This window comes from Urocampus carinirostris, chromosome 2 (genome assembly GCF_059441175.1).
Source record: "Urocampus carinirostris isolate Australia breed hairy pipefish chromosome 2, RoL_Ucar_1.0, whole genome shotgun sequence".
NCBI classification, from domain to species: domain Eukaryota; kingdom Metazoa; phylum Chordata; class Actinopteri; order Syngnathiformes; family Syngnathidae; genus Urocampus; species Urocampus carinirostris.
In genome coordinates, this window is record NC_142350.1 from 11,984,279 (window position 1) to 12,010,066 (window position 25,788).

General features: G+C 40.6%; 1 protein-coding gene and 1 pseudogene across 2 annotated transcripts in view; one reads left to right on the top strand and one right to left on the bottom strand.

The window, feature by feature from the left end:
- The window catches only part of LOC148371056 (growth factor receptor-bound protein 10-like), an 80,363-nt gene that overhangs the window by 16,614 nt on the left and 37,961 nt on the right, over positions 1 to 25,788 (top strand). Inside the window, exons 3-6 of one of the 2 annotated variants that reach the window (XM_088328930.1) lie at positions 916 to 1,009; positions 8,718 to 8,952; positions 10,595 to 10,718; positions 24,625 to 24,781. In XM_088328930.1, the coding sequence (XP_088185056.1) occupies positions 916 to 1,009; positions 8,718 to 8,952; positions 10,595 to 10,718; positions 24,625 to 24,781 (610 nt within the window). The remainder of the gene's footprint in view (positions 1 to 915; positions 1,010 to 8,717; positions 8,953 to 10,594; positions 10,719 to 24,624; positions 24,782 to 25,788) is intronic. The other variant, XM_088328931.1, reaches the window with a different exon arrangement.
- Positions 3,357 to 3,491, bottom strand: LOC148371057 (U2 spliceosomal RNA; annotated as a pseudogene).

Sequence of the window (25,788 nt, forward strand, 5' to 3'; positions counted from 1 at the left end):
TCCAGATTGGTCGATATGAAGCTCTGCTCTGGGGTTTAAATTTGACTAAATCGCATTTGATGTTGGCCACGTTGATTAAATGGGTTTGTAGATATGAGATCAGCGAAAGACTCCCCTGATCATACCTGCTCCAATGCTTTACATGCACACTTTCTCAGTCCTGTATTCATTTCAAATTCAGAGGTCTTGATCTGGCTGTGGTAAGCAAGCGTTTGCTCAAACCCATTGACATCCTGCAATCCAATAGGCAGCCTAGTCAAGTTGCCTTCCTTGGAAAGCTTTTGGCTGCGGCTTCTTGGAGCCGTAAATCGTACTTTGGGCATTTATGGATGTTTTCGAAGCATCCCCAAATGTGTGCGTGCAATCGCAGTAGGACATCTGGCCATGAGTAATTCCTGGGAATAATTCTCCCGCGTTATGCGTTTTCCACGAAAATTAGGGATATCATTTCTGTGTGTGTGTTTGGCCTTCTTCCCTCGCTTCACTCTGCAGCTTTCAAGGCTTGAGGCTGTGTTGAATTACCCAAGGCATGAGGAACTTGACTATGATTGATGGTTGAAGTGTGCTCGCAGAGTGATTGATCTGCGTGAAGTGAATGTCATATGCGGCGGTTTGAGACGAGCGTGCGCGCCCCCAATTCTTCCGTGACGGCAGACAAAGGGCAAAAAGGTGAGGAGGGGTCACGAAGTCACAGTGCTACAGGGTCAAAGTATCGCCTCCGTGTCATTCAGTGTTCCTCGAGAGCAGAGCAGAGCAGAAGCGTGAACCCATGTATTGTTTTAGGGCTGTGAAAATTACTCACTGAGTTTTTGCCTGGTTTAAATAGCTGACATCCAACACCACTGCATGGCCTTTTGTGACTCCCTTTTAAAAACATTTTTCTTTTTTGTTTTGGATGTTTTGTTTGTTTGGCAGGAAGGCATGGACCGCAGTTCCACACGCAGGCCCGAGGAGCTGATTGTTCCAGGGTTTCAGCGCTCAGCCCATCCAAACTTGCCACATCACCATGGTAACTCTCCAATGCTGTCAATACAAGAAATTCAATTACACAGCAAGTATAGCCAAGTATTGTCTATCGATGTTTTTATACTAGAGATGACAGATGACACGTTATCCTTTTTTACACTTGTCCTTTCCAATTTCCTCTGCGCTGTGTTTTGTGGAATCTTTTCATCTTTTCTCCCTTTTTTCTTGCTTTCAAAATCTCCCAAACTTCCTAAAGCACCCTCCTGACCCTTAAAATCTATCTATGTCTTGATCAAAGGCAATGTCTGCTGTCATCATTGGAAGCTCTGCAATCCAGATGTAGAGCTTTTATACAAATATTGAATCATATTACCCTTGCTCATCGTTTTTTTCTCTGGATGCACAATAATTCCCGGGCTGATAGTCATAGTAACGATAATGATGAATTACGAAGTGGCTGTTGTAGGTCCAATCGCAAAAAAAAGAATGAATAGAAAGACCCAATTATTATTTTTTTAATCAGCCTACACTACTTCTTAGACATATTTCAGACACTTCTATTTTCATTATAATATTTTGATTTTGAAATGGTAAAGAGTAGCACAGCTTGGTCGTGTCTCCTCAATATGCGTTGGGTATCTGATAGATCAGCCTTTATACTGTTGAGCAAGGCCCAGGATGTGTACTATGCTGATGTGATTGTTTGGGCTTCTGAAATGAAAGTGAGTACAGTGTTTGTTTGTTTTTCCTTGAACATTTTTGTCACACTCCTGCAGTTCCGTTAGCTTGAACCTCAGTTTAATTGAGGTTGACGAATAAGCTTCTGATTAACTGGGTAGTCCAAACAGAATGTCTGTTATGTTCTACTTTTCTGTATTGGACAATGCTTTAAAAGGACAGTGTGTATTATTTAGCCCCTTAGTGGTAAAAAAAAACTTTATTAAAGAGAAATATAAATTGATTTAAATAATAAGAAAAATACATGAATTATCATATAAAGATGCATTTCTTAAGATACTCGTTGGTCCAGAAATTAGCATTTATTTAAAAAACATGAGACTCCCCTAGAGGGATCTGACATATTTGTCAGCTTGCTGTTATGAGTACCCAAAATCTTCAAAAAGGCTGGGTAAAAGATGAGAAGTAAAATGGTGTGTTTTTGGTTACTTCGAGTATCCGTTGTTCTTATCATTTTTTATGCCTTTTTAGCGCTCATTTTTTCTTTTACTTTACCATTACAGAGAGATCTAGGGGTCAAATAATAGTGTCCATTTAAGGATGCCCAGAATATGAACTGAACATATCTTTACGGTTTGTACTCTTTGAGCATGTCTTTACTGTCTTTAATTTGTAAATAAGATACCTTCAGATTAAATTGACAAGCAAAATAAGTATTGATCGGTTAATTGTGTAAAATTTGAGTCTCTACAACGCTGCTTTTTGGAGACATATTTACCAAAGCTGTATAATGCTATGGTAAAAGGAAATAAAAAAATAAAAACACATAGTTTGTGTGTTTTTATTTTTCTCTGAATATAAATTAGAGTTGGAAAAATTGGAATCCGTGTCTAGAAGCAGGATTTTATTAGTTATTTGGGAGGATGAAAAACTGTTATCATGGTCCCTGACCATTCAACTCACATGTTCCAAATTTCTTCCCTACACCACGTTCTTAGAAATCACATTAGTCGTCGTGGAAATGCCTGGAAGCAGAGAATAAGCTGTAATTCTTACGCCTACCGACCTCTTCTTTTCCCCTAAAGTTTGCTTATGTGTGCTCGTGCAAGTGTCTTGTAAACATGGCCCAGAGAGAGGACTGTGACTATGATAGGAGTGCATGTCAGATTATCTGAGGGGACACATTAAGGAAAGTAGGACACAGGTCATGGGACAAAGGTGCAACTAATCGAATCGGGTTCATAATACAATGCGGTAAATACTTCCAGAATCAATAGAATCAAAATTCAATCAGGATGAAATGGTATTATACTACCCCACTTATACACAACCAACTAATCTAAATTTTTTTACTGGTTTACATCTATCCGCCTTCTGGAATTCTTAAAGATGCCAAGAAATGCCTCCAATGTTGGAAATTACCGTATATTCTGCACTGTCAGGCGTACTTAAAAACACCAAATTGGCCCTAAATTTCAAAGTGCTCCTGATAACTGCAATATAGGGTGGATACAATAAGAAATGTCTACAGAATTTTATTCATGTGTGGGGTTTTGGGGTTTTGAAGGGTTATTGTTCTATCTTCGTTATTCATTATCCATTATCCGTTATCGGTCAGTTCATAATACGCTACAAAGCCTAGGAGCCGGGACACTTACTCTCAGCCAAAAGGCCAAGCTAAGGTCCTAGCCCTAAAGCCTTTCTGCGATCATTGCGAATGCACCGTTCCCGGAGGTACTGCAATACCGGGCCGATGCGTGGAGTGGACAGAGCAAGCTCTTATTCCATCTCCGGATTGCAAAAATCAATGATCATATTTAATAATAATAATAATAATAATAATAATTTCCTTGTATTGTCATTCTGTGTAACAATGTACACAGAACGAAATGTCGATTGCACCTGACCCGTTGTAGCGAGCCAATGCAGCCGCAGCCAACAGAGGGCGCCGCCGACCACTTTTTAAGTCTTAGGAATGACTCGGCCGGGGCGCGAACCATTTGTCACGATGTGTACATTACTACATTAAGTTTTACATTATTTGTATGTGTGATATGATTGATCAGTTGTAAAATGTAATCGTTGCACATATTATACACTTACGGTGTACAAATGTTTCTGCCAAAAATCGCAAAACTTTGTAGGCAACGGGAATCAAAACCCCGGTTGCGGCATATACAGTGATACAGATGGCATATAAAAAAGCATTCAATTGTAGCCCATTATCATACTATTTTTACTCAAGGTGCCAGAAATAAGGCTAGAGAATGGAGAAAAAAGAAGGTCGTCCCACAAGATATAAATGCAAAGTCTGATCAGATACACCAGGAGTCGGGATCCTTTTAGACTCGGAGACATAAAAGCAAAAAAAAAAAAAAAAATATATATATATATATATATATATATATATATATATATATATATATATACACACACACAGCCACACCATATAATTTAAGACAAAATTCAACAAAACCGCCAAAGGCACTCTCCAACATCTTATTCTTCAACACATTTAATTTCAATGTGTGATGCCAATGACTTGATCAAACCTATACAATAATAATAATGTCTGGGTCAGCGACATTTGTGCACTCTAAGTGTATAATATGTGCAACGTTTAAATACGGTAGCTCTTACTGTAGTTTTGACGCCATGAGCCTTATAGTCCAGTGCTCTTGTATATGAAAAAACACTTTTTGTGGGGTGCACCTTATAATAATTTGTAATAATAATAATACATTTCATAATTGTCAAATAAACTTCAATTAGCCCATGACATGATCCAATCTGCTTGCCCATTTCGCTGAGATATGCCCTTTTTTCACAGTGATTTTTTTTTCCAATTTTCGGAAGTCATGTTTGTGGCAACATGCCCGAAAAGAAAGCAGTTTTCTTGAATTTCCTGCCATATAAAATATTGTTTTTGCTTTTGATACAAAGTTTTGCACATTAATTCTTATAGAACACATCAGTTGGAATGCATGAACCATTCAATCTTTTCTTACACAAGTTAGCCAAAGAAATAGCTCATATCCACAGTTTTGTGACCTCCAAGTTGCCCATCAGTGATTGCAGGGTGCCTTTGCCAGGGACAGAGCATGCTCATTCACTGTATCCTGGGATTTGACTGGAATGTCCTGGCCGCGCTTCCACAGAAGCTTTTGTAGACAGATGCTGGCCAGACGGAGGCTGCCGTGCCTAAACATTTATGAAGAATGGAGAAAGAAAGCCTTTCAATGCTATATGTTCCTTGGCTGAGACCAAAAACTGTGCTGTGGACCTAGCCAGCAATGGGAGGAGGTAGATGAATTTGAATTATACAGCCCTTATCCTACTATAGCATCTTGATCTTCAGGACTAATCTGAAAGTCATGTTCCAAACAGAACTGCTGTCATCCAACACATTTTTAATTATACATACCGGTACATAAATTGAAAAATATACTGTATACATAATTCACGGATCCCTTAATAGGCCGGGTTGTCAGAGCACCACTGAGGACGTAATTTTGGACAGCTTTCTCCACGTCTGATGGTTCAAGGCCTGCATTTGGGTTGTGGCAAAGTTGTCACCAGTTTATTCCTTGATGTTTTTGGCCCAATTCCTTTTCAGTCTTTCCCCCCTCCTGCCCCCTTGGACTATGTCTTAAAAAATGATCTTGGCCAGTCCTGATAATCTTATGGCATGACCACACAACCATTCAAAGGTTGGGGTCCCCTTTACAATTTTTTTTTTTTTTTCTTAAAAATTCAATTTTATTTATCAAATCAGTTGTCCAATGTCTGTGTTGTTTTTCTTTTTTTTTGCCACTCTGCCTGAATCTCAGGAGTTGTTTCTTTACGGCGGATGTTGACACTGTTGTTATGTGGGTACCATTTAACGCAGTTGACTGCTATTTGAGGAACTGTAAGGTGCTTGCTTCTCAAAACTACAGACTAATGTGCTTGCCATCTTTTCCCCTCTCTTTCTTCTTTGGAAAGAGGCCGTTTGTCCTGTTCTCTCCAGGGAGTAGTACACACCATCGTAGATCTTCAGTTTTTTGGGGCAATTTCTCGCGTGGAATAGCCTATATTTCTTAGAACAAGTACAGACTGCCGAGTTTCACATTTAAACTATTTCTGGCCATTCTGTCTTGAAGCACAGCATTTTTGAGACGCCTCTTCAATGTACATGTTAACTATGGTGTTTTGCGGCTACTATTGAACAAAGCTGCTCATTGACAATCTGTAATGCGTTATGTGTAGGGTTTACTGTATTTCTGATTAGTTTTATGTTATGTTCATAGAAAAAACAGTGCTTTTCCCTAAAAAACAAGGACATTTCTAAGCGACCCCAAACTTTTTAATGGTTGTGTATATAATCAGATGATGTCAAGAAAGCTCATTCACCACACATCATTAGTCCCTGTTTAAACAGTAAAACAATTGTTTAACAGAAAAAAACAAAAATCAGCTTCTGTGGTAAATTGTGATTTAACTCTAATGCATCAGAAACTTTCCTTGCTTATAAAGCTCTCTGCAGGGGATAACACAACAATCTATCACCAGCTTTACATAACAACCTTCCCACACTGTTTTCACCATCCTTCCCCCCATAACCAGTGTCCCAATCTTGAACATCACCTGACCTTGTGTCCTCCATTTGCCCTCTGTGCTTCTCTTGCATACCTCTTTGTGATCTGAACCGAGCTTACACCCTGCTGTTTCTGAATAGAGAGCAGCTTTTTGCCCCACTCACTCTTCAGGCTCACTCAGTCTGCAGATGTTGGCCAGTCCTTGATTATTCTGTATAATTACGTGCACTTTGGCACTACATATTGTAATCTGTGTCCTCAGCTGCCCTGTATGCATGCCCAAGTGTTATATGACCATTCAAGCTGGTGAGCACTCCCAGTTTGCTTGGATCCGTTGTTTTTATTTTTTATTTTTTTTACCATACAGAAATGTCAGGGATTCCGTGCAGTGTTGGTTTAGGACACATGTCAAGGTCAAGGCCCTTGGGCCGGATGTGGCCCTTGAGAAGATTTTCTCTGGCCCCTGAGATGATCTTGATACATTATTGTATCACACATCAAGAATCGAGTTGTGGTTAATAGATTTTTGCATTTATTTGTCTTTTGATCCAATACTATTTTAAAGAAATATTTCAGTTGAGTGAGTGATGGAAAAATTATATTACTATTTTACATGATATTTATATTATAGCCCACTTTTGCTAAAGCAGAAATTATACGCTACTGTGGTAGCCTTTGCTATAGTCTTCTCAATTATGAAAAAATTTAAATAACAAATGAATACAGACAGATGTAAAAAATAATGATTTCTGTTTCATTTTAAGTAGTGAGCACGTAATTAGGATTTCTTACCTTTGTGGTGGTCAGCAGAAGGCGCAGGTGGACAGGGGAGAGGAAAATCATCACAAGTTTTTTAACCTCTTCCAAAACTTGCGGCCGTTGCTTGCTTATAGCACTTACTCCCTTAGCCACATCACTAGATTTCACAGCCTCCTTATTCTTTAGTATCGTACTGATCGTAGATTTAGCCATGCTGTATTCCCTAGCAAGATCAGACACTCACCTCCTTCATATTTTGCTATTATTTCTTTCTTAAATGCAAAAGTTGTACGCACTACTTTTCTTTTTTCTCCTGTAGCAACTTTGCTGCTTGCACTGACTTTCTTCGGAGGCATAATAAGGGGCTAAAACACCCGTACGCCGCTCAGCATCGCACCCTAGCGTAGGCACTCACGCATTACTGGCGTTCAAACTCCAATTTTTTGACCGAACAGCGGAGCAAGAATTTCAGTGAAGCAAGAATTTCTCGATCACAAAGCCCCATTCGTCTGTCCACGCTGGCTGGAAAGAACATGATGTTTTCGCTCGAGGGGCCGTCATGACTTGTTCATTTATCGCACGCATGTGTGTTTCGTTGGCTGGGTTTAAACATGGATCTGCGAGGCGCCGCGTAAACACACACTGACACACGAAGCAGAGGAGGAGGGGCGTAAAGCTTCTAAATAACACGGCGCGCTGTCAAGAACCAGAACAGGATCAGGACCCAATCGCGTGACGTTCTCACACAAGCCTTTATTTTACGGGAAAATGGGGGGTCATGCACGTTAGGCAGCCAGTCTGGCGTGGAAGGAAAGGAAGCCAGAGACCGACGAGATCGATTCCAATTGCCCGGGTCGATACCGGACAGGAGGGGACAAGATAGATAACGAATCAGGATATCGAAAATAAACAGGAGAAACTAGACAGGAACAAAAACTGGAGATACTAACAACAGGACAAAAACAGACGGAAACAAAACTGGAACCCGAAATTAAACAGGACAAAAATAAACGGAAACAATACCAGACTGGAAAATAGGACCAAGTCAGAACCCACGTCTTGTGGGGCAGAAGTTTGTTTGACGGGCTGATGAAGCAAGTAAGAGAGCGCTGAGCTTAATATACAGTAGACATCTCTCAACGAGCTGCAGCTGGCGCCAAACGGGCGGGGCCAATTGGGCACTATGGCAACCGTGACACACACACACACACACACACACACGGTCGCGGCCAATTGGACGCCATGGCAACCATGACACGCGCAACTGAAAATGTCTACATTACAGATAAAAATGCACATTTTTAAAATATAATCATTATTAATTTGCCGTGCGCTCGCGTGCCACTGGTTAACCCCTCGCGTGCCACTGTTGGCACGCGTGTCATAGGTTGCGGACCCCTGGTGTAGAGTGACATCTTGCTCGTCCCTGCTTTTTTGTTGTTGCACATCATAAGCAGCTACCACTAGCAGCTTCTTTCATTTAATGTTCATGTTTTGTTGGAAAATTTTATCTTAAGGACATTTTATTTTTATGCCTCTTCAAAATTCCCGTTTACTGACAGAGATTTCCGTCCATCTGATTTGGACATCCCTTTGGCCTGATGAAAGTGGTTTCTGTTTCTGTTAGCTGAGAGGCTCATTTTCACCTTTTATCCTTAAGAATCGTCGTATGAATGAATGGATAACAGCTGGTGTTGTCCAACTCACACTTCTTTGCCCCGCTACCTCCTCCCACAGATGACGATGTGGACCTGGAGAAGCTTGTCAACGAAATGAACTCCTCCGTCGAGAACATTTACTCTACGCCGGCTGACACGGCGCTCATTCTCAACAACGGCCACGTTCCTCACCATCACTTGATGCACGTTCCTTTCGTCAGGCAAGGGCCATCCGTCCGACGTCACACTCCACCTTCCGTGCCCGCCAGGGAGAGACTGCGGCAGTCTCAGCCCATGCACATCCAGGCCGTCAGGTAGTGAAGCACAACAATCCCCCTATGCATTCGTCATTCAACATAGGCATCTTCTCAACCAGAGGTCTCAAACTCAAATGTGTTTGGGGCTGATGGAGCTAGGGTCTGGGTGATGTTGAGCCAAACGGGATTTTCCTACCATAAAGTGCTGATAAAACATTCAATTGTTCTAAAATATCTTTTTAATTCGGATTCAATGCAAAATAAGATCTAAAAATGACAAACTTAAAAACAAATATGAAAATAGATCAATCAATCAGTAATAAGTGAGTTGCACTTAAAGGGACAATGTTTATTATTACCTTCTGTTGGTCAAAAAAATCCTTGTTAAAAAAACTATTGATTTAAATACAAGGTTTGTATGGGTGCTTGAAATCCTAAAGCGCTCCCCTTTCGATAGACGCCTTTTCCATGATGAAGGTCGGTTCTTGCGAGTTTTATTCATGCATAAAGCGCAAAGTTAATTTAAACTTGCGTTTTACCCGACAGACATATTCATTGGATACACCGCAGGTTTGAAAGCTTGTGAAAAAAGTTGCGTCTATTTGTCCGAATTTTGCGGTATTCAAGATTTACTCCAGCTCTAAATATAATCTGTCTTGAAACATGCAGACACAAGATTAAAAATTGCATATGTAAATCGCAGCTATATTTGTAGATCTGCAAAAGACATGAATCACACCGGGTTTATTTTAATGGTACTGTAGAAATTGAGACATTGGCTTCAAATGTTTATAAAAAAGTGCCTAAATTTGGCCATGAAAAAAGTGTACGAACCCTGTTTACTCTTGATTACAGGTTTTATATTATTATAGAGTTGTTGATTTCTATCTTTTTAAATTGGGTTTGTTTCAAATGTGGTAAACGCAACTTGAAACTTTGCTACTTTCTACTGCCATCTTCTGGCTTAAAGTCGTGATCGCAGCCGCTGTCATCTCATTCCTCAAGTACTAATAGGATTAGTTTTTTTTACATCTTTTGGGGGGTTTGGGTTGGCATTTGAACTGTATTTGAAACATGTCTTTTCTTACTTTTAGCATTTTCACGCTACAATAACAAAAAACCTGGGAACGAGCATGAAATGCCTTTCCACCCCTCCTTGCCCCTCCCTTATTCCTTCTTCCCATTGTGTTGCTAGTTCCGGAACATCCGTGCTAAAAGTAAATTATAAAGGCTGTTTGAACTCATTTTGATAATGTTAACACATACTTAATGAAGAAAATATTCTACATTTAACTTTTTAAAGACACCACAAACAAATGTGTTTGGGAGTTTTTTTGTTTGTTTTTGTTTGTTTTTTCCAAAAAAGTTCATTGATTGGATTCCAACCAGTTAATGGGAAGCTTTATTTGCATACATTTCTATGCAACCTTTTTACGCTTTGATTTAAATCCTATTGACAGAGTCAAATCTTTAGTGAGCCTTGCTGATCTAACACACATGTATATAAAGATTTAAAATAATCTCAAAGTAGGTCAGAAACGGGGTTTAGTCATTTCAAAAATTTGCATTTAGTTTCAGGACCTGAACGGTAATTAAATGTAATGAGCATTCCATGACTTAGCTTTTTCTTCAAAATGGTTTCACTGGTCACTGAAGACTGAGACAATAAGTGTACATGTGCTTGTGTCTCCCCCTGCAGGTGCCTGCGGGAGGAGCAGCATCTGCGTCCAGCTTCGCTGCCTGCCATCCCCAACCCATTCCCTGAACTCTGCAGTCCAAGCGGCTCACCAATCCTTAGCCCAATCGAAGCTTCTGCCCAACACGTAGGTGTTCTCAAGCCACTTCACAAGTTCAAAAGTTATCCTACTCCCATATCCCGTATTTTCCGCATCGGATTATAAGTAGTCTTTATTGATTTATTTTTCCTATATAAGGTACATTAGACTGTTTGGCACATGGGATTAAAACAACAGTCAGGGCTAGCGTCGCACAAAAAGTACCGTAATTGTGTAGTGATTGATCAGTGACCAGATCCCTGTTCCAATCGTATTATGCAATCGTGGTCAGCGATATATCGATTAATCAATGATTGGTCAATTTTAGCAACACGTTTTCAATTTTCTTTGTATATAAAGCACACCAGATTATAAGGCGCATGTTCAATTTAACGGCAAATATGGGGTTTTTGGGTACACATTGTAGTTCAGAAAATATGGTATATGTCTCTGATTATTTTTTTTACATGTACGGCGCTAAAACTTCATAATCCACACATATCTGTTATGTTCCTGCACTTGATTTTGTTTTTTTATTGTATCACAGTCATCTGAATGCATGCGCCTGTGTGCACGCACTGAGTTGGTGAGAACAGCTGACGGGCCTGTTTTGCGCAGGTCAGAGCAGCTCGTGTTGATTTTGCATGTTCCCAGCCTTCCCTCCCACGGCAGGTTACCCCAGGTTATCTTAAACTATTCGTCTTTTTGTGAGTACAGAGGAAGTGACATTATCAAAAACACCACACGCTCACACACGGATAGTGACTGGCATGTTTTGTCGTGGAAGGAGGTGAGCAATGTCTCCAGGATGCTGGAAACCGGACGCAGACTTCCACAGCATGGCTGGGAACGTCTGCAGGTTTTGCTGCCTCTGAACTTAGTTAATCCATCTACCCGCCCCGGCAGGACAGGCATCTGTTTCCGGTTCACACGCTTTCAAAATGGCTTTTGGCGCTGCATTATGAGAGTGTGGAAGCACGCCCGTGTGTGTCTTAGCCTTGCCCTTCCTTCCCCTGGAAGAACGTAGGAATTTTCTGTCCTTTTCAGGATGCCCTCCCTGAATGATAAAAAATACTCAGGTTTTCGTGAGTGTTCTGTATCGTTCATTCTATTTCCTTGACATCATCTCACGAGATATGCAGTCAGCGAGCAACCTTGCACTCTGCACAAAGGGCCTGTTGTGCGACTTTTCCCCAGTTTCATTTTGTTGAGTTGAGTTCATTCAGTGGCTGTCTTCTGCACTGAAAAAAAGCCATTATAATTCAGATTCGTGTTGAGATTGCAGTGGTTTTTTTGAGGTTAATTTGTTAGATTGGATCATGTAATATTCATCTTCTGGATTAAAGTTCCCTTCTATTTTTGCTCTTATATCAGTGCGGTGGTCCCCAACGTCCCGGCTGTGGGTCGTTTGGTACGGGGGCGCACAGAAAAAAAAAGTCACCTTATTTTTTGAGAATACCTTTTTTTTTGTGTATAACACTTTTTTTAATTCAAAAAAGAACTCAAAGTTTAGGTGAACATAACAAATACTAATTTATTCTCAGTTGTTGTTGTTTTTCTAAAGTGCCTTAAGTCCCGTCTAATTCTTCATGTGATGAAAATTGTTTGTCTTCACAATATTTATTTATTTTTTTTGTCAAGGAAATGAAACAATTTTTCTCACAAATTTGATATGCCAAACATAGTGTAAATCCAGTTCAAGCAGAGACGTGGTAACCCACTTGTTCATCATGGGTGGTTTGTGTGGTTGAATCAGAGTGCTGTCCTCCACACTGGCCTCCTTCCCTGGAACCATCATGTGTCTTCTAATCATAGCTAATACTAAAAACGAACCACATCCAGCTTTTAAATATAATCTGTCACTGATCAAATCACTAAATTGCAAGAAAACTGTGTCACATTGACAATTTCAGATGTTAGTGGTTCTGCTGGCATAAGATGTTGTATAATATGTTCATGAAGCCAAGAAGTTTGTGTTGATCTAGGTCAAATCTAAAGCAGAGGAAAGTTTTGGTGTTATGCATGTTTCAAGTACATGTTAATCATGACAATCTTAGTGCGTTGTTCTGCAGACACATTTACCTTAGCATATTTCCTTTAAATCACAGTACAGTATCTCTCACACGGTTGCTCCCTCCAGCTGTTCTGCCAGAATCTTGACATTCTTCACTAATCTTCGGCCTTTCTCACCGGGATACACAGCTCTTATTAACAGCTTATGTTATTATACTATAAGTATACACGAGTCTATGCGTGACATGACAGGTTTATGGTCCACATCTTTGCTAATAACATAAATGGATTTGTCTTGCCTGTATTATGATCATCCCACTGTGAACAACATAACGTGACAACTTGTGTAAGTATTGGAAATTAACTTCATTGTCATACAATCTTGCGTGTTGGCTCTGATTGGTTCGATCCACCTGAACTATTGCTCAAATTATGGCAGCGATCCATAATAAATATCCGTTTTGGGCTTCGGCTTGATGGGATTTTCATGAGTCTCGAAAAGGCAGGATTGTTAAACCTCAACATTAGGCTGCAGACAGTAACTAATTCATGCTTTTATTTGCAAGCAGTTCTGTTCACACTAAATCATTACCACTGGGAAGTGTGTTGTATATCTCAGGGGACAGTAGAGCAGTTTGGATTAAACCCAGTGTTTTTAATTTGCCTCAGTGGAATTTAAGTTGTAGCCTACCTGAAAGTGTTCCCCCTCTGCTTGACAAATTGGAGTTAATTTCTTTTGTCTTGCAGGAAATGAAATATAATTCACTGCTATTGTTAAGCAAGTGAATAGGAGGTGAAAGGTTGGCTGATTTGCTACACAAAAATTGATTTTAACAACACTCAAACGTGTATGCTGGTATTGCACAATATATTATCATGCTTGCACTTTCAAGTCACCATATTTCAATTTTTTCTCATTATAAGGCGCATAGGATTATATTTTTTTTCTTGTATAAAGCCCACCGGACTACAAAAGAGAGAAACGTCCATATATATTGCGACAATGTCACGGCATCTGAATGCTGAGTCATTTTCTCCTTGCGGCGAGGACTTCTTCCCCAGCTTTTGTCCACGGTCAGCTGATGATCCCCTGCACGCAAAGGTCTGCTGACCTACTGCAATCAGATCAGGTGCACGAGCTTGTTTGTGTGTGTGTGTGTTGTGTGCGTGCAATGATTGCAGAGAGAGTCTGTTCTACACCATAAGCTTATAATTACGTTGGATGTGTAAGCTCTATTGTTAGAGATGCGTCACAGTCGATTCTAATGCGGATCAAGGTAATTTGCTGCAAGTGGGAATTGAGTTTAACTGCCGATAGTCAGCGAATTTGTGTCTTTAAGGGAGTTTGGTAATGGGTAATTCTCGGCCAGGTCCCTGAGGTTTATGGACAATGACAACTTGCCACAATCTCTCTAAATCAGTCGGTCAAGTTTAGGCCTGCTCACAAATAAAATGTAATCTTTGGGGTATTAATGGGGTCAGGAAAGAAACACTATTTGGGCTAGACTGAAACATTTTGTAATCTCCATTTTTTTGCATTTGGCAGTTGAAGTTGATCTTTTTTATTATTTATTTAGTATTTGTTCTTGTCTGTTTTTACAATAACTTGATTCTATTTCCAATGTAATAAGTTTCTATTGCCCTCTCCGTTAACATTCTAGTTACTATTTTGAAATGCCGAACATCTTAGTAAAAAGCAACAACAAAAACAGTATGAGACAGCACACCAGTATGCTGTGATACCTTATTTGGCCTGACACAGAAAACTGTCCAACTTAAATGTTCACATTATTTTCCTTATTTTATTTAAACAGGCGGCTTTCTGATGTCCCGTTTCATCTGGAGGGGCGAAGCATGACCAACTTAGGTGCCGAGGTGCCTAACTTGTTTGGGTGTTTGGGCAAGTGGGTTAGCCATGGTCCAAAACATTTTGTGTGTGTGTTTTTTTGCTTTTTTTTCCCTTTGTATTTTCCTAGTTATTGTATGTGTTTGTCTTGCTGTCGGTCACCCCTCTTGAGGGATATGACCAAGGTAGATAGATAGATAGATAGATATTTAAACAGCCGTTTTAAATACTAGTGTTAAAACATGTGTTCCACTGGCAGATCATTTCACTAATTTTAAAAGCTTGTCGAATTTTGCATGGGAGGGGAAAAACGAGCTAAATCTTATCAAAAAAACCTCAACAACTGAAAAATATACAAATACAATAATAAAAAGAATGCAATGACCACTAAATTAAGGCTAAATTTATTTACCCCTACTATCTCCTCTACATTGATTTGAAGAACATCATATTTTCAACTTAAGGCTCCCTTGTGACCGTAATGACAATCATTTAGAAATTAAACTGAAGCTGCACCGAGATTTTTTAAACACTGATTAAAACAATGCTACATTAGATGAACATCGACCTGTACAGGGAGTGCAGAATTATTAGGCACATGAGTATTTTGACCACATCATCCTCTTTATGCATGTTGTCTTACTCCAAGCTGTATAGGCTCGAAAGCCTACTACCAATTAAGCATATCAGGTGATGTGCATCTCTGTAATGAGAAGGGGTGTGGTCTAATGACATCAACACCCTATATCAGGTGTGCATAATTATTAGGCAACTTCCTTTCCTTTGGCAAAATGGGTCAGAAGAGGGACTTGACAGGCTCTGAAAAGTCAAAAATAGTGAGATATCTTGCAGAGGGATGCAGCACTCTTAAAATTGCCAAGCTTCTGAAGCGTGATCATCGAACAATCAAGCGTTACATTCAAAATAGTCAACAGGGTCGCAAGAAGCGTGTAGAAAAACCAAGGCGCAAAATAACTGCCCGTGAACTGAGAAAAGTCAAGCGTACAGCTGCCAAGATGCCACTTGCCACCAGTTTTGCCATATTTCAGAGCTGCAACATCACTGGAGTGCCCAAAAGCACAAGGTGTGCAATACTCAGAGACATGGCCAAGGTAAGAAAGGCTGAAAAACGACCACCACTGAACAAGACACACAAGCTGAAACGTCAAGACTGGGCCAAGAAAAATCTCAAGACGGATTTTTCTAAGGTTTTATGGACTGATGAAATGAGAGTGAGTCTTGATGGGCCAGATGGATGGGCCCATGGCTGTATCGGTAAAGGGCAGAGAGCTCCAGTCCGCCTCAGATGCCAGCAAGGTGGAGGTGGGGTACTGGTATGGGCTGGTATCATCAAAGATGAGCTTGTGGGGCCTTTTCGGGTTGAGGATGGACTCAAGCTCAACTCCCAGTCCTACTGCCAGTTTCTGGAAGACACCTTCTTCAAGCAGTGGTACAGGAAGAAGTCCGCATCCTTCAAGAAAAACATGATTTTCATGCAGGACAACGCTCCATCACACGCATCCAAGTACTCCACAGCGTGGCTGGCAAGAAAGGGTCTAAAAGAAGAAAAACTAATGACATGGCCTCCTTGTTCACCTGATCTGAACCCCATAGAGAACCTGTGGTCCCTCATCAAATGTGAGATTTACAAGGAGGGAAAACAGTACACCTCTCTGAACAGTGTCTGGGAGGCTGTGGTTGCTGCTGCACGCAATGTTGATCGTGAACAGATCAAAGCACTGACAGAATCCATGGATGGCAGGCTTTTGAGTGTCCTTGCAAAGAAAAGTGGCTATATTGGTCACTGATTTGTTTTTGTTTTGTTTTTGAATGTCAGAAATGTATATTTGTGAATGTTGAGCTGTTATATTGGTTTCCCTGATGAAAATAAATAATTGAAATGGGTATACATTTGTTTTTTGTTAAGTTGCCTAATAATTATGCACAGTAATAGTCACCTGCACACACAGATATCCTCCTAAAATAGCTAAAACTAAAAAAGCCCCACTCCAACTTCCAAAATATTCAGCTTTGATATTAATGAGACTTTTGGGTTCATTAAGAACATGGTTGTTGTTCAATAATAAAATTAATCCTCAAAAATACAACTTGCCTAATAATTCTGCACTCCCTGTATTGGTAAAATGGAAAGCGTTGCGCATCCATCTGTATACCGGACATTTTGATGCCTTTGTGCAGAGTGAGTGACAGTTCATGGCAAGGTGAGACAAACCCTAGCTTTGTTCGACCCTCCGGCGACGTGAAATTGAGTTAAGACTGTCTGCATCGCTAATTAACTCAGTCTGCTTTGAAACCCAACAAGTAGCAGACATGAAAGAGTTTGGTGGCGTGTTTGAGAAGGGAAGTGCTTGCTCCTGACGAGCACAATGAGGTGTGGTTGCAACCTTGGCACCCAGGATAAAACCTACCAATGCATAGAGCACAGTATCCAACCAAGGAGGATTTTGCCACAATTACTGTTGCTGTTCTTTAAAATCCCCAAAACATTTAGAAAAACAACAAAGCTAACAAGTTCAAAACCCTCTTAAATGTATTCCTAAATTCTTAAACATGCAAAATGTGAGCATATAGTACATGTTTTTTGCATGAAATCTCTATACATTTATTTACTGTGGTCCAATTATTTTCCAGGATAATGCATTTAGAAGACCTCATGTCTCTTCTTGTGTCGTCCTGAGCTGTGACATAATCGGAGTAACACTAGCACCCTAACAACATTTGCCATATTTTTTACGTGTTGCTTAATCGAAGAGGGTATGAGTGATTTAAGCAAAGTTTTTGTGGATAATTCTTAAGCTTTGTGTCGCAGCTGGACGAGTTAATGGTACAACAAAAGGAGGACAGCAAAAAAAGGGGCTAACTGGCAAAATTAACACATGGAGAGCCAATGGGGGGCTAAGTGTGACTGATCAAAGAAATGCAGCCGCAGCCTCAGCAAATAAACGCGATGCTGGGCAACCAAAAATCACGCAGTGAGCAGCTAAGCTAACCGGGTAACAACAACGAAAAGTGGTTACGACAAAAGAATGCGAAGCTAGCTTGGAATAAACCATAGGACACAGCAAAACTGGCACTTTGCCAGGTTAGCTAGTCAAACAACACACGGTGAGAATCCAACGAGCGCTAACTTGGAGCAAACAAAACGGGAAAGCCCTCGACAGCTCCGTCACTAATAGTGAGCTTGCTGGACAGAATTCTACCAAACCTGAGACGCACAGACAAAAACACAAATGAAAAGCCACAATCGCTTACCTTTAAGGAGGCAAAGGCAAACGAGGAAGGCACGCAGCTTTTGCAGTTCTAAGCACTCAACTCCGACAAAACAGATCGGTCAACTTTGAGACTAAATTTCTTGAGTCTCCCGGCGCTTGGAATATTTTGCAACATATTTGAATAATTTACTAGAAGAAAACTACATGTTGTATGCCTTATTGAAAAAGAAAACAATTCTGTTTGCGAATGCCTTTTAAGCTCCTTTTAATTGCCTTAACGGAAGCCTGAGTTTATTTCTCTTTTGTGAGCTTGCAATATAAAATAATTGAAGTTACTTTGTTCAAGTCTACTGAGTGATTTAGTTTTGTCGCCGTTAATGAAATGAAATAATCTGCATTTATATAGCGCTTTTCAAGTCAATGTCTTCCCAAAGCGCTTTACAATGTGCTCCACATTTCCTAATAGCGGCCTTGCAGCCATGTAAGGCGCTAACCTGCTTATTGGGGGTATCAAGGGTTCAGTGTCTTACCCAAGGACACTTTGACATGCAACACGGACGAGCCGGGATTCGAACTGGGATCCCTTGATCCCAAGACGAGCGCTCTACCTCCTGAGCTACTGCCGCCCACTAATTGCCGTTGATGCAATTAACTTTCACAAAGTTTTTTTTGAGCGAGTGGTTTAATGCCAGTTTAAGTACCATAAAACTATAAAAATGTAATTCAATTTGGGATAAATTGTTCAACAGGAAGTATAAACTAGGGCCAGTGTTCGCGTTTGACCGCGTCCCTGCGTCCTAGACACATCATTTTTACTGGGGACGCATAATGTCGAATCAACATGCGTCCCCGGGACGCAACGTTTTTGACACAAAATTGTCATTATTACCCGATTATTATTTTTTTAAGAAAGATTTACCGCACTCCAAACTTTTCGTCAGGCAAATCCGCCATTGTTGTTTTGGTCTCGCGGTTCGAGTTTTCGTCTCCTTGCCGATCTCGGCCAACGAGATCTTGTTGCTTCGAGATTACGTCTTTGTTGTGGTGCTTGTCGTCGAGTTAACGTGAACATCAACACAAAATTGGTAATTTCTTCAGTGTCAGTAATAAATCGAAACATAATGCAGAAAATGATAACAACGGCAATAATTCCGGCACGAAAAAACGGAGAAATTCTCCAGAAGATCGCGAAGGCAAGGAAAACACGTGCGTTGAAGCGAACGATTCGACGAAGGAAAATAAAAGAATACTCCTAGCAAGAAAAGGACTTTTCTGCCAAAATGGACTAAATTATATTCCTGGTTACGCTATGAGGAGGATGATAATGGAGGGTACATGTTCTGTGATGCGTGTACCCAGCATGACAAAACAACTGGATTGCATAAATCATTTTGCAATACGAACTTTCAGAAAAGCACATTGGATTGGCACAATGACAATGAAAACCACAAATTAGCTATGGAAATTCTGTTGCTGCAGGAAGAGAGATGCAAGTATGTACGGATACGACATCAAAAAGAAGACTTGGCCATGCTTTCACTGCTAAAGATAGTTAAGTGGATGGCAGTATTTTCAGTATTTTGTATAATGTACAATATTGTGAACTGAAAAGCGATAACTGCTTTGTATTACCAATTAATTGTGATGATTAAAACTGAATGAAAATATAGATTTATATAATTATTTCATCAATATTATTTTGTATAATTTACAATATTGTTGTGAACTGAAAAATCTTGAAGAGATAACTGATTTGTATTACCAATAAACTGTGATGATTAAAACTGAATGAATGTATAGATTTATATTACCGTATATATTTCTCACCGATTTACAATTTCAACCTCGATAACACTACATTTTGGGGACCCATAGATCTCTGTTGGGACCCATAGATTTTTGATCATGCGAGTCCCCGGGACCCATCACTTTTCAGAGGTAAAATGAACACTGACTAGGGCTGCACGATTTTGAGAAATAAATTGATTGCGATTTTTCAGATCAGTACAGACTCTGTTCTGGACGATCGTTCGTAAGTTAAATTTGTTCGGAAGTTGCCTCAGTGCTATATTTTGTATGTTAAAGGTTTATTTAAGTATGTTTCCGGCTTGTATGAGTAACCTGTATTGTTGTGTACTAAAAAAATAAACATTTAATAAAATAATATGCTCTATAAAGACGAATAAAGTTGAGTTTAACTTACTTTTGGAAGATGGGCTTCAAGAGGTCCTCCGTGGTAGAGAGTGGATGAAAAAAAAAACAATCCAACCATTTTCTCAACCGATTCAAGCTTTCTTTCTTATCCACTTTCTTATCCACGCCGCTTTACACTTTACACCAACCATATTGAATGGATACACGAAATATTGAACAATAAAGATGTCAAAATTCTTAGTGCGCTGGAGATACAGTATAGAATATTTACACACGAAGGAGGAAGAGTAAGCGGATTTCTTCTTCCGGTTGGATGCTGGTTGACCTCTCACAGCGCCACCAGAAGCATACAGTGATGTCCTGTACTCGGAAAAGGTGCACACAATACAAAATCTAACTTACAGCAATATCCGGATATTTTTCGACATCCTGAAGAAAATTTACCTTTTTTCGTAACTCGAATGGTCGTAAGTAGAGGAGCTTCTGTATTGCAATTTGGATGCAATTTTCGAATTACATGCAAGAAGAGACTTTGGGTAAAAGTGCACTAGGAGAGTGGAGAGTGCCAAACTAGAAATTTCTGTCATACGTTTTTGCTCATGGTCAGTCTCAAACCCATTCCCTTCAGAACCAATGTCCAAGCCTTGCAGATTAGCTAATGCTGAGCCGTTCTTTGTGATCAGAACAGACTTTGTCACTGTGTGCTGTAATTTAATAAGACAAAAGAATTAGGATGCTCAACATTGAGTTCTTCTTGAGCCAATGATTGTAGGCATTGGAATTCTAGTATATTGGAAATAAACCTCAGGGCAGCGACTAACGCTCAGTCATCTGACAGTCCCCTTCTAATAATAATGCTTTTGTAGATTTTCTATTGCCGTGCAGAGAGGAGAGAATCCATCATTGTGCTCTTATGTTACGTAAAAGATTTCATCTGCAGATTAAGACCCCCGCCTCCTCCTCCTTCCTCGGCTGCAACTGAATTGAGATTTCTTTTACAAGCTGTACTTTTATTGTCACTGTGGACGAGATGTGCTGCGCTTTAGAACAACCGCTTAACTACGTATATGTGTGTGTTTGCAAATAGCCTGATAGGTTTAGGGGCCCATAAAGCTTTTTGGTCAGCAGTCCTGACCCTAGTGCAGATTACTCAGTTTGACCGTTGACCCCTGTGCATACTGTTATATATTCTTTTGTTTTCATGCCTGCAGGTGTCTTTTATCCTTCAACGCTATATGCTCATTATGTTTGTGTCTGCATACGTGTTTGGGGAAAGATGGTGTAGCTCTGGTGACTTTATTTCATCTTGTAAAGTCTTGTCATTCACATCTATTTCAAGTCTCCTAAATGTGGAGGTTGTTAAACGCAAACCGTGGAGCTGCCCTAGAAACAGGCTTTATGTCTACTTTAAATCTGTTCCCTCAGCTTTGAACATGCATGACCCTCCCACGCATGCATACATTAACATGAACATTCATCCCACTGATCAAGATTGCTGCAGACCTGCCGCAAGAGGCTGAAGAATTAAAAGAAATTAACTTTTTGGTTTACATTTGCTGTTTCGGCTTTTACTTCTCATTCACAGCGCATTAGGGGCCAGCTGTGTTGGCCTGCACGCTACACATGAGCCTGATTATGACTCAGTATTGCATTACTAACATTCCACCATTGCTCTCCTTTCAGTAGTCGCTCTCTCGTTTTTTGTTTTTTTTTCTTTCTCCACAGGCTGGGTAGATTTGCTGAGCAACCGTCTCTCCTCCTCCCGCTTCACCCCCCTCGGTCCGTATTGCTCCCAATGGTCGACTCCATCGCTTAGAAACTCTAGTGCACATTATAGATGTTGCTCTGGTCGCTAAAATCGCTGGTGTAATAATTCGCTCACAGCTGTTGAGAGGGGTGAGGATATCAGGGAGATTGAAGGAGATGGAAATTAAAACCTGACATGCAGAGCGTGCGTGATGCATGTGTGTAGTGATTGGCCTTGTACTTCAGTACATTAAGCCCTATATGTTTGTGTGTATTTGGGGGAGGTTTGTCAATATAGATAATCACAAATTTTTAAGCATACAAAATGTGAGGAAATAATATTTTTTTTTGCATACAATCCCTAGATATTTTTAGGGTAATTTCCAACTATTTTCCAAGATGATGCATTTTGAAGACAGTATGTGTAGTTTTTGTCATCCTGAGCTGTGACGTCATCAGAGTAACACAAGAACGCTTTGCATGCCAGTTGACATATTGTTTTACGTGTCGGCAACGTTAAAAGTGTTTTAAGTGAAGTTTTTATGGGAAATGACTAAGCAATGAAAATGGGATACTGACGGACCAAAAAATACGCAGCCAAAAATGCAGAGGCGGCCGGAAATAAACAAAGGGACACGGCTAAACCGGCGCTAATGCCAGGCTAGCCTATAAAAAAAAACCACAAGATGAGCACCCAGGCTAACCGGGAACTAACAACGAAAAGCTGCTACGGTGATAAACACAAAGCCGGACAGGAATGAACCATGGGACACGGCAAAACCGGCGCTAATGCCAGGCTAGCCGGCCATCAACACCAGGTGGGCAGCCAATGAGCACCAACCGGGAGCAAACAAAACAGGAAAGCCCTCAGCAGTCCTAATTCTAACTGATGCTAAACAAAATTATACCAACTGATAAATGCGCGGTAAAAACTAAATGAAACAATTGCCCAACTTGAAGCAGAAATGAGTGGTATGCAATCGCTGTACACTAAATTTTCTCAGTTTTGCAGTTTTCTTCACCTGCTGTGTTAATGGGATTCATCATTTTGAAAGTGTTGTGTTCTTTCAATGACGGTAGAGCTCTTCAGCAAACTAGCCAGATGGTTTAACTTTGAGGCTAAATTTTAAGTCCTGGCGCGTGGAATTTTGCAACCTATTTGCATGATTGTGGGGGGACACTACTGTGCCTAATTCAACATAAAAATCTGTTCTTTTAATAGAAGCTGAAAGTATTGAATTTGGCAAAATGGTGCAGATTTGGAAGTAACCCACCCAGATGACCAGACTGGTTGAAAGGAAAAAAAGACTCTGGGTTAATCCCGTATGTGAAAGAGGAAGGGGGAGAAGTGGGCGGGGGAAAGGACCGATGGATATTGCAGTTAGTGGCGGCGGTTTACAGGACTCTGCGTCGCTATTCAAGTCCCGGCGCAGCTCACCGGGCCAAGTCGTCTCGGGTCTCTCTCTCGTCCTTCCTCTCTCATTTCCTCCCGCCTCTTCCTTCCCGCTTGCCCCCTTCACTCTTACCTCTCTTCTGTTCTCCCTGCCATTCGCCCCCACCCTCCCTCTCTTTCCTGACTTCTTTTCCTCCCCCCACCTCCCTCGCTTTCCCTCGCTCTGTCACTGGAGAGCGTCTCAGTGTGAAAATGCCATCCTGCTCTCCAGACTGTTGCCTCTTTCAGGCTGTGGAGGTAAGAGACTCGCATTGTGTTCAGTCTTTTTTGCTGGATGTTTGTGTGTTTGTATGGATGTGTGTGTGCATGCACAGTTGGCAAAGTGCCGCGATCAAGACCCCACTGCTTTCAGTTTGCCCTCCCCTGTCAATGTTTCACAAACTTTTCTCATCCAAAAGTCACATGTAATAAAATCACATTTTTATGGGTTGAAGGAGGAGAGGGAAGGAGTCTTCTGGGCTTTGGAACGGGCAAGGGAGCACAGTGACGTTTTTTTTTTTCTTTCACCCTTGCTGGTGTTCAGAAGCTTTGTCGGTGTCGCCGTGATGCTGCTTGTGGTGTTTTCTGCAAATTTTTATGCACCCAGCGCGTTTGAGATTTGCAGTGCCATCATTTAGCTGATTCTCTAGCGAATTTAGTTTCTCTTTTCCCTCCTTTTCTTTCTTCATGTCATTTTCAACAGTTGCTCCTGCTTGGCTTGTGTGCAGTGCAAGGCACGCAGAGTTTGCGAGCAGAACGCCCGCTCTAGGCACAGGATGTGAAGTACGTAGGTGTGCGAGTATGCACACACGCACTTTAACACACATCACCATGCAAACATATAACGCCTTTTCTTTGACCCAATGCGTGTCGCCACTGTGGTTTTGAAGTACTTTCGGCTCTCATATTTACTGCATGCGTTCGTGTCGGGCTTTTTGTGCAAATGTTCAGATGGAGTTGTTTGAAACAGCTGCTCCGTGGTTATCTGCAGAGCAAACACTCGGGCAAAATTACAGCCAGTTTAAATGTGGCTTTGGGTGCTGAGCTGGTTCAAAATGGCGCAACAATGGGCGGTCCTACAGCTTTGAACCGTGCCCGCTCGCCGCTCCCAGGGGTGGCGTTTTTAAGGGCATGATCAAAATGTCCTCGTGTTGTGATGAAAATTTCTGGTGTTTTTTACTTTCGACGTGGCGAAAACCATGCACAGGCCAGTATACATCCATATCCGTGAACGTGTGTTTGAGGGAGCTTGGTTGAGCCGTGGACAAAGGGGCTGAACCTAGTGTGCGGGCGCCAGTTTCCAGGACTTTGCTGATATTTTTTTACATTTTTATTTGTATTTTTTGAATTAAAAAACACTCTTGTTGGGGATAAAACTGAAAGATGGATTTGACAAAGGATCAGGCAAAAAAGGTAGTCTGGAACGTTCCTGCTTTCCTTTTTTGCTGGAAAGCGTCTTAGATAGTCCTACTAATAGCGGGACTTTTCCAGCCGGTGACAAGCGTGACCTGGTCCCTTTGTTTTTTTCAGATAGTTAAAGTGTGGAGCGAGGATGGGGCCGGTAAAGTGGTGGAGATACCTGCAGACATGACAGCCAGAGACGTGTGCCAGCTCCTGGTGTACAAGAGCCACTGTGTGGATGACAATGCCTGGACGCTGGTGGAACACCATCCGATCTTTGGAATCGGTAAGGACATCATTTGTTAATCTGTATCTTAGTCTATTGAAGAGAAATTCCTTAAACTCTAATACATCACACCACGCAACAAACAAAAAATTATTTCGGTTTTCAGTCTAGATTTTGAACATGTTTTCTACCACTTTCTCATACGCTGAATCTGAATACGACAAACATTGTTATAGATTATAATCTATAGTATTCTTTCTGAAATCAGAATATCACCTCAAATTGTCTGTTTTCTGGTACAGACTTACTACAAATAATGTATTGCTTTACTTCGACTTAATGTCTTAAATACATTTTTATGGTACTTATCAACAAAATTGCATCCCCTGCCAGTTTTTGCCACTCAACTACATGCCTTGGAACATTTTCTTTGCAACCCAAAAGAATTACATCATTAATCAGTATTATAAAATAATATTAAAAGTGATTGGCCTTGTACTTCAGTACATTAAGTACATTATATATTAAAAAGTGTTTTATCAAATGGCTTTCACATTATTGAGCAGGGGTCTGGAACCTTTTAGACTCAAAGAGCCATTTGTTTGTACATGATTCAAATTGAATCGTTTCTTCCGGCGCCGTCACGAATGGCAGCCACTCCAGCAGCTCCCGTGTTATTTTCGATTGTTTTTCGATTGTTCTCGGCTCAGGGATGCTGCTGGAAATGTGAATTTCCCTTTGGGGATGAATAAAGTATCTATCTATCTATCTATCTATCTATCTATCTATCTATCTATAAAAGCAAAATATTTGGATTTTTCTTTTTAATGGGAGCCATATTTTTTGACAAGATTCACTAAGACCACCAAACCTGCTCTCCACACAAAAGCCAATTATTCAGCACATTTTATTTCACTGTTTGACATTTGATGATTTGATAAAATCTATGAAATAATATTAATGTCAGTGCCCGTGTCCCATATCAACAAATATAGCACTTAAAATGTTTCTCTCTTCGCAGTTTTTTATGATCGTTGAAGCTCATTTTGGCCATAATTTTCGCCATA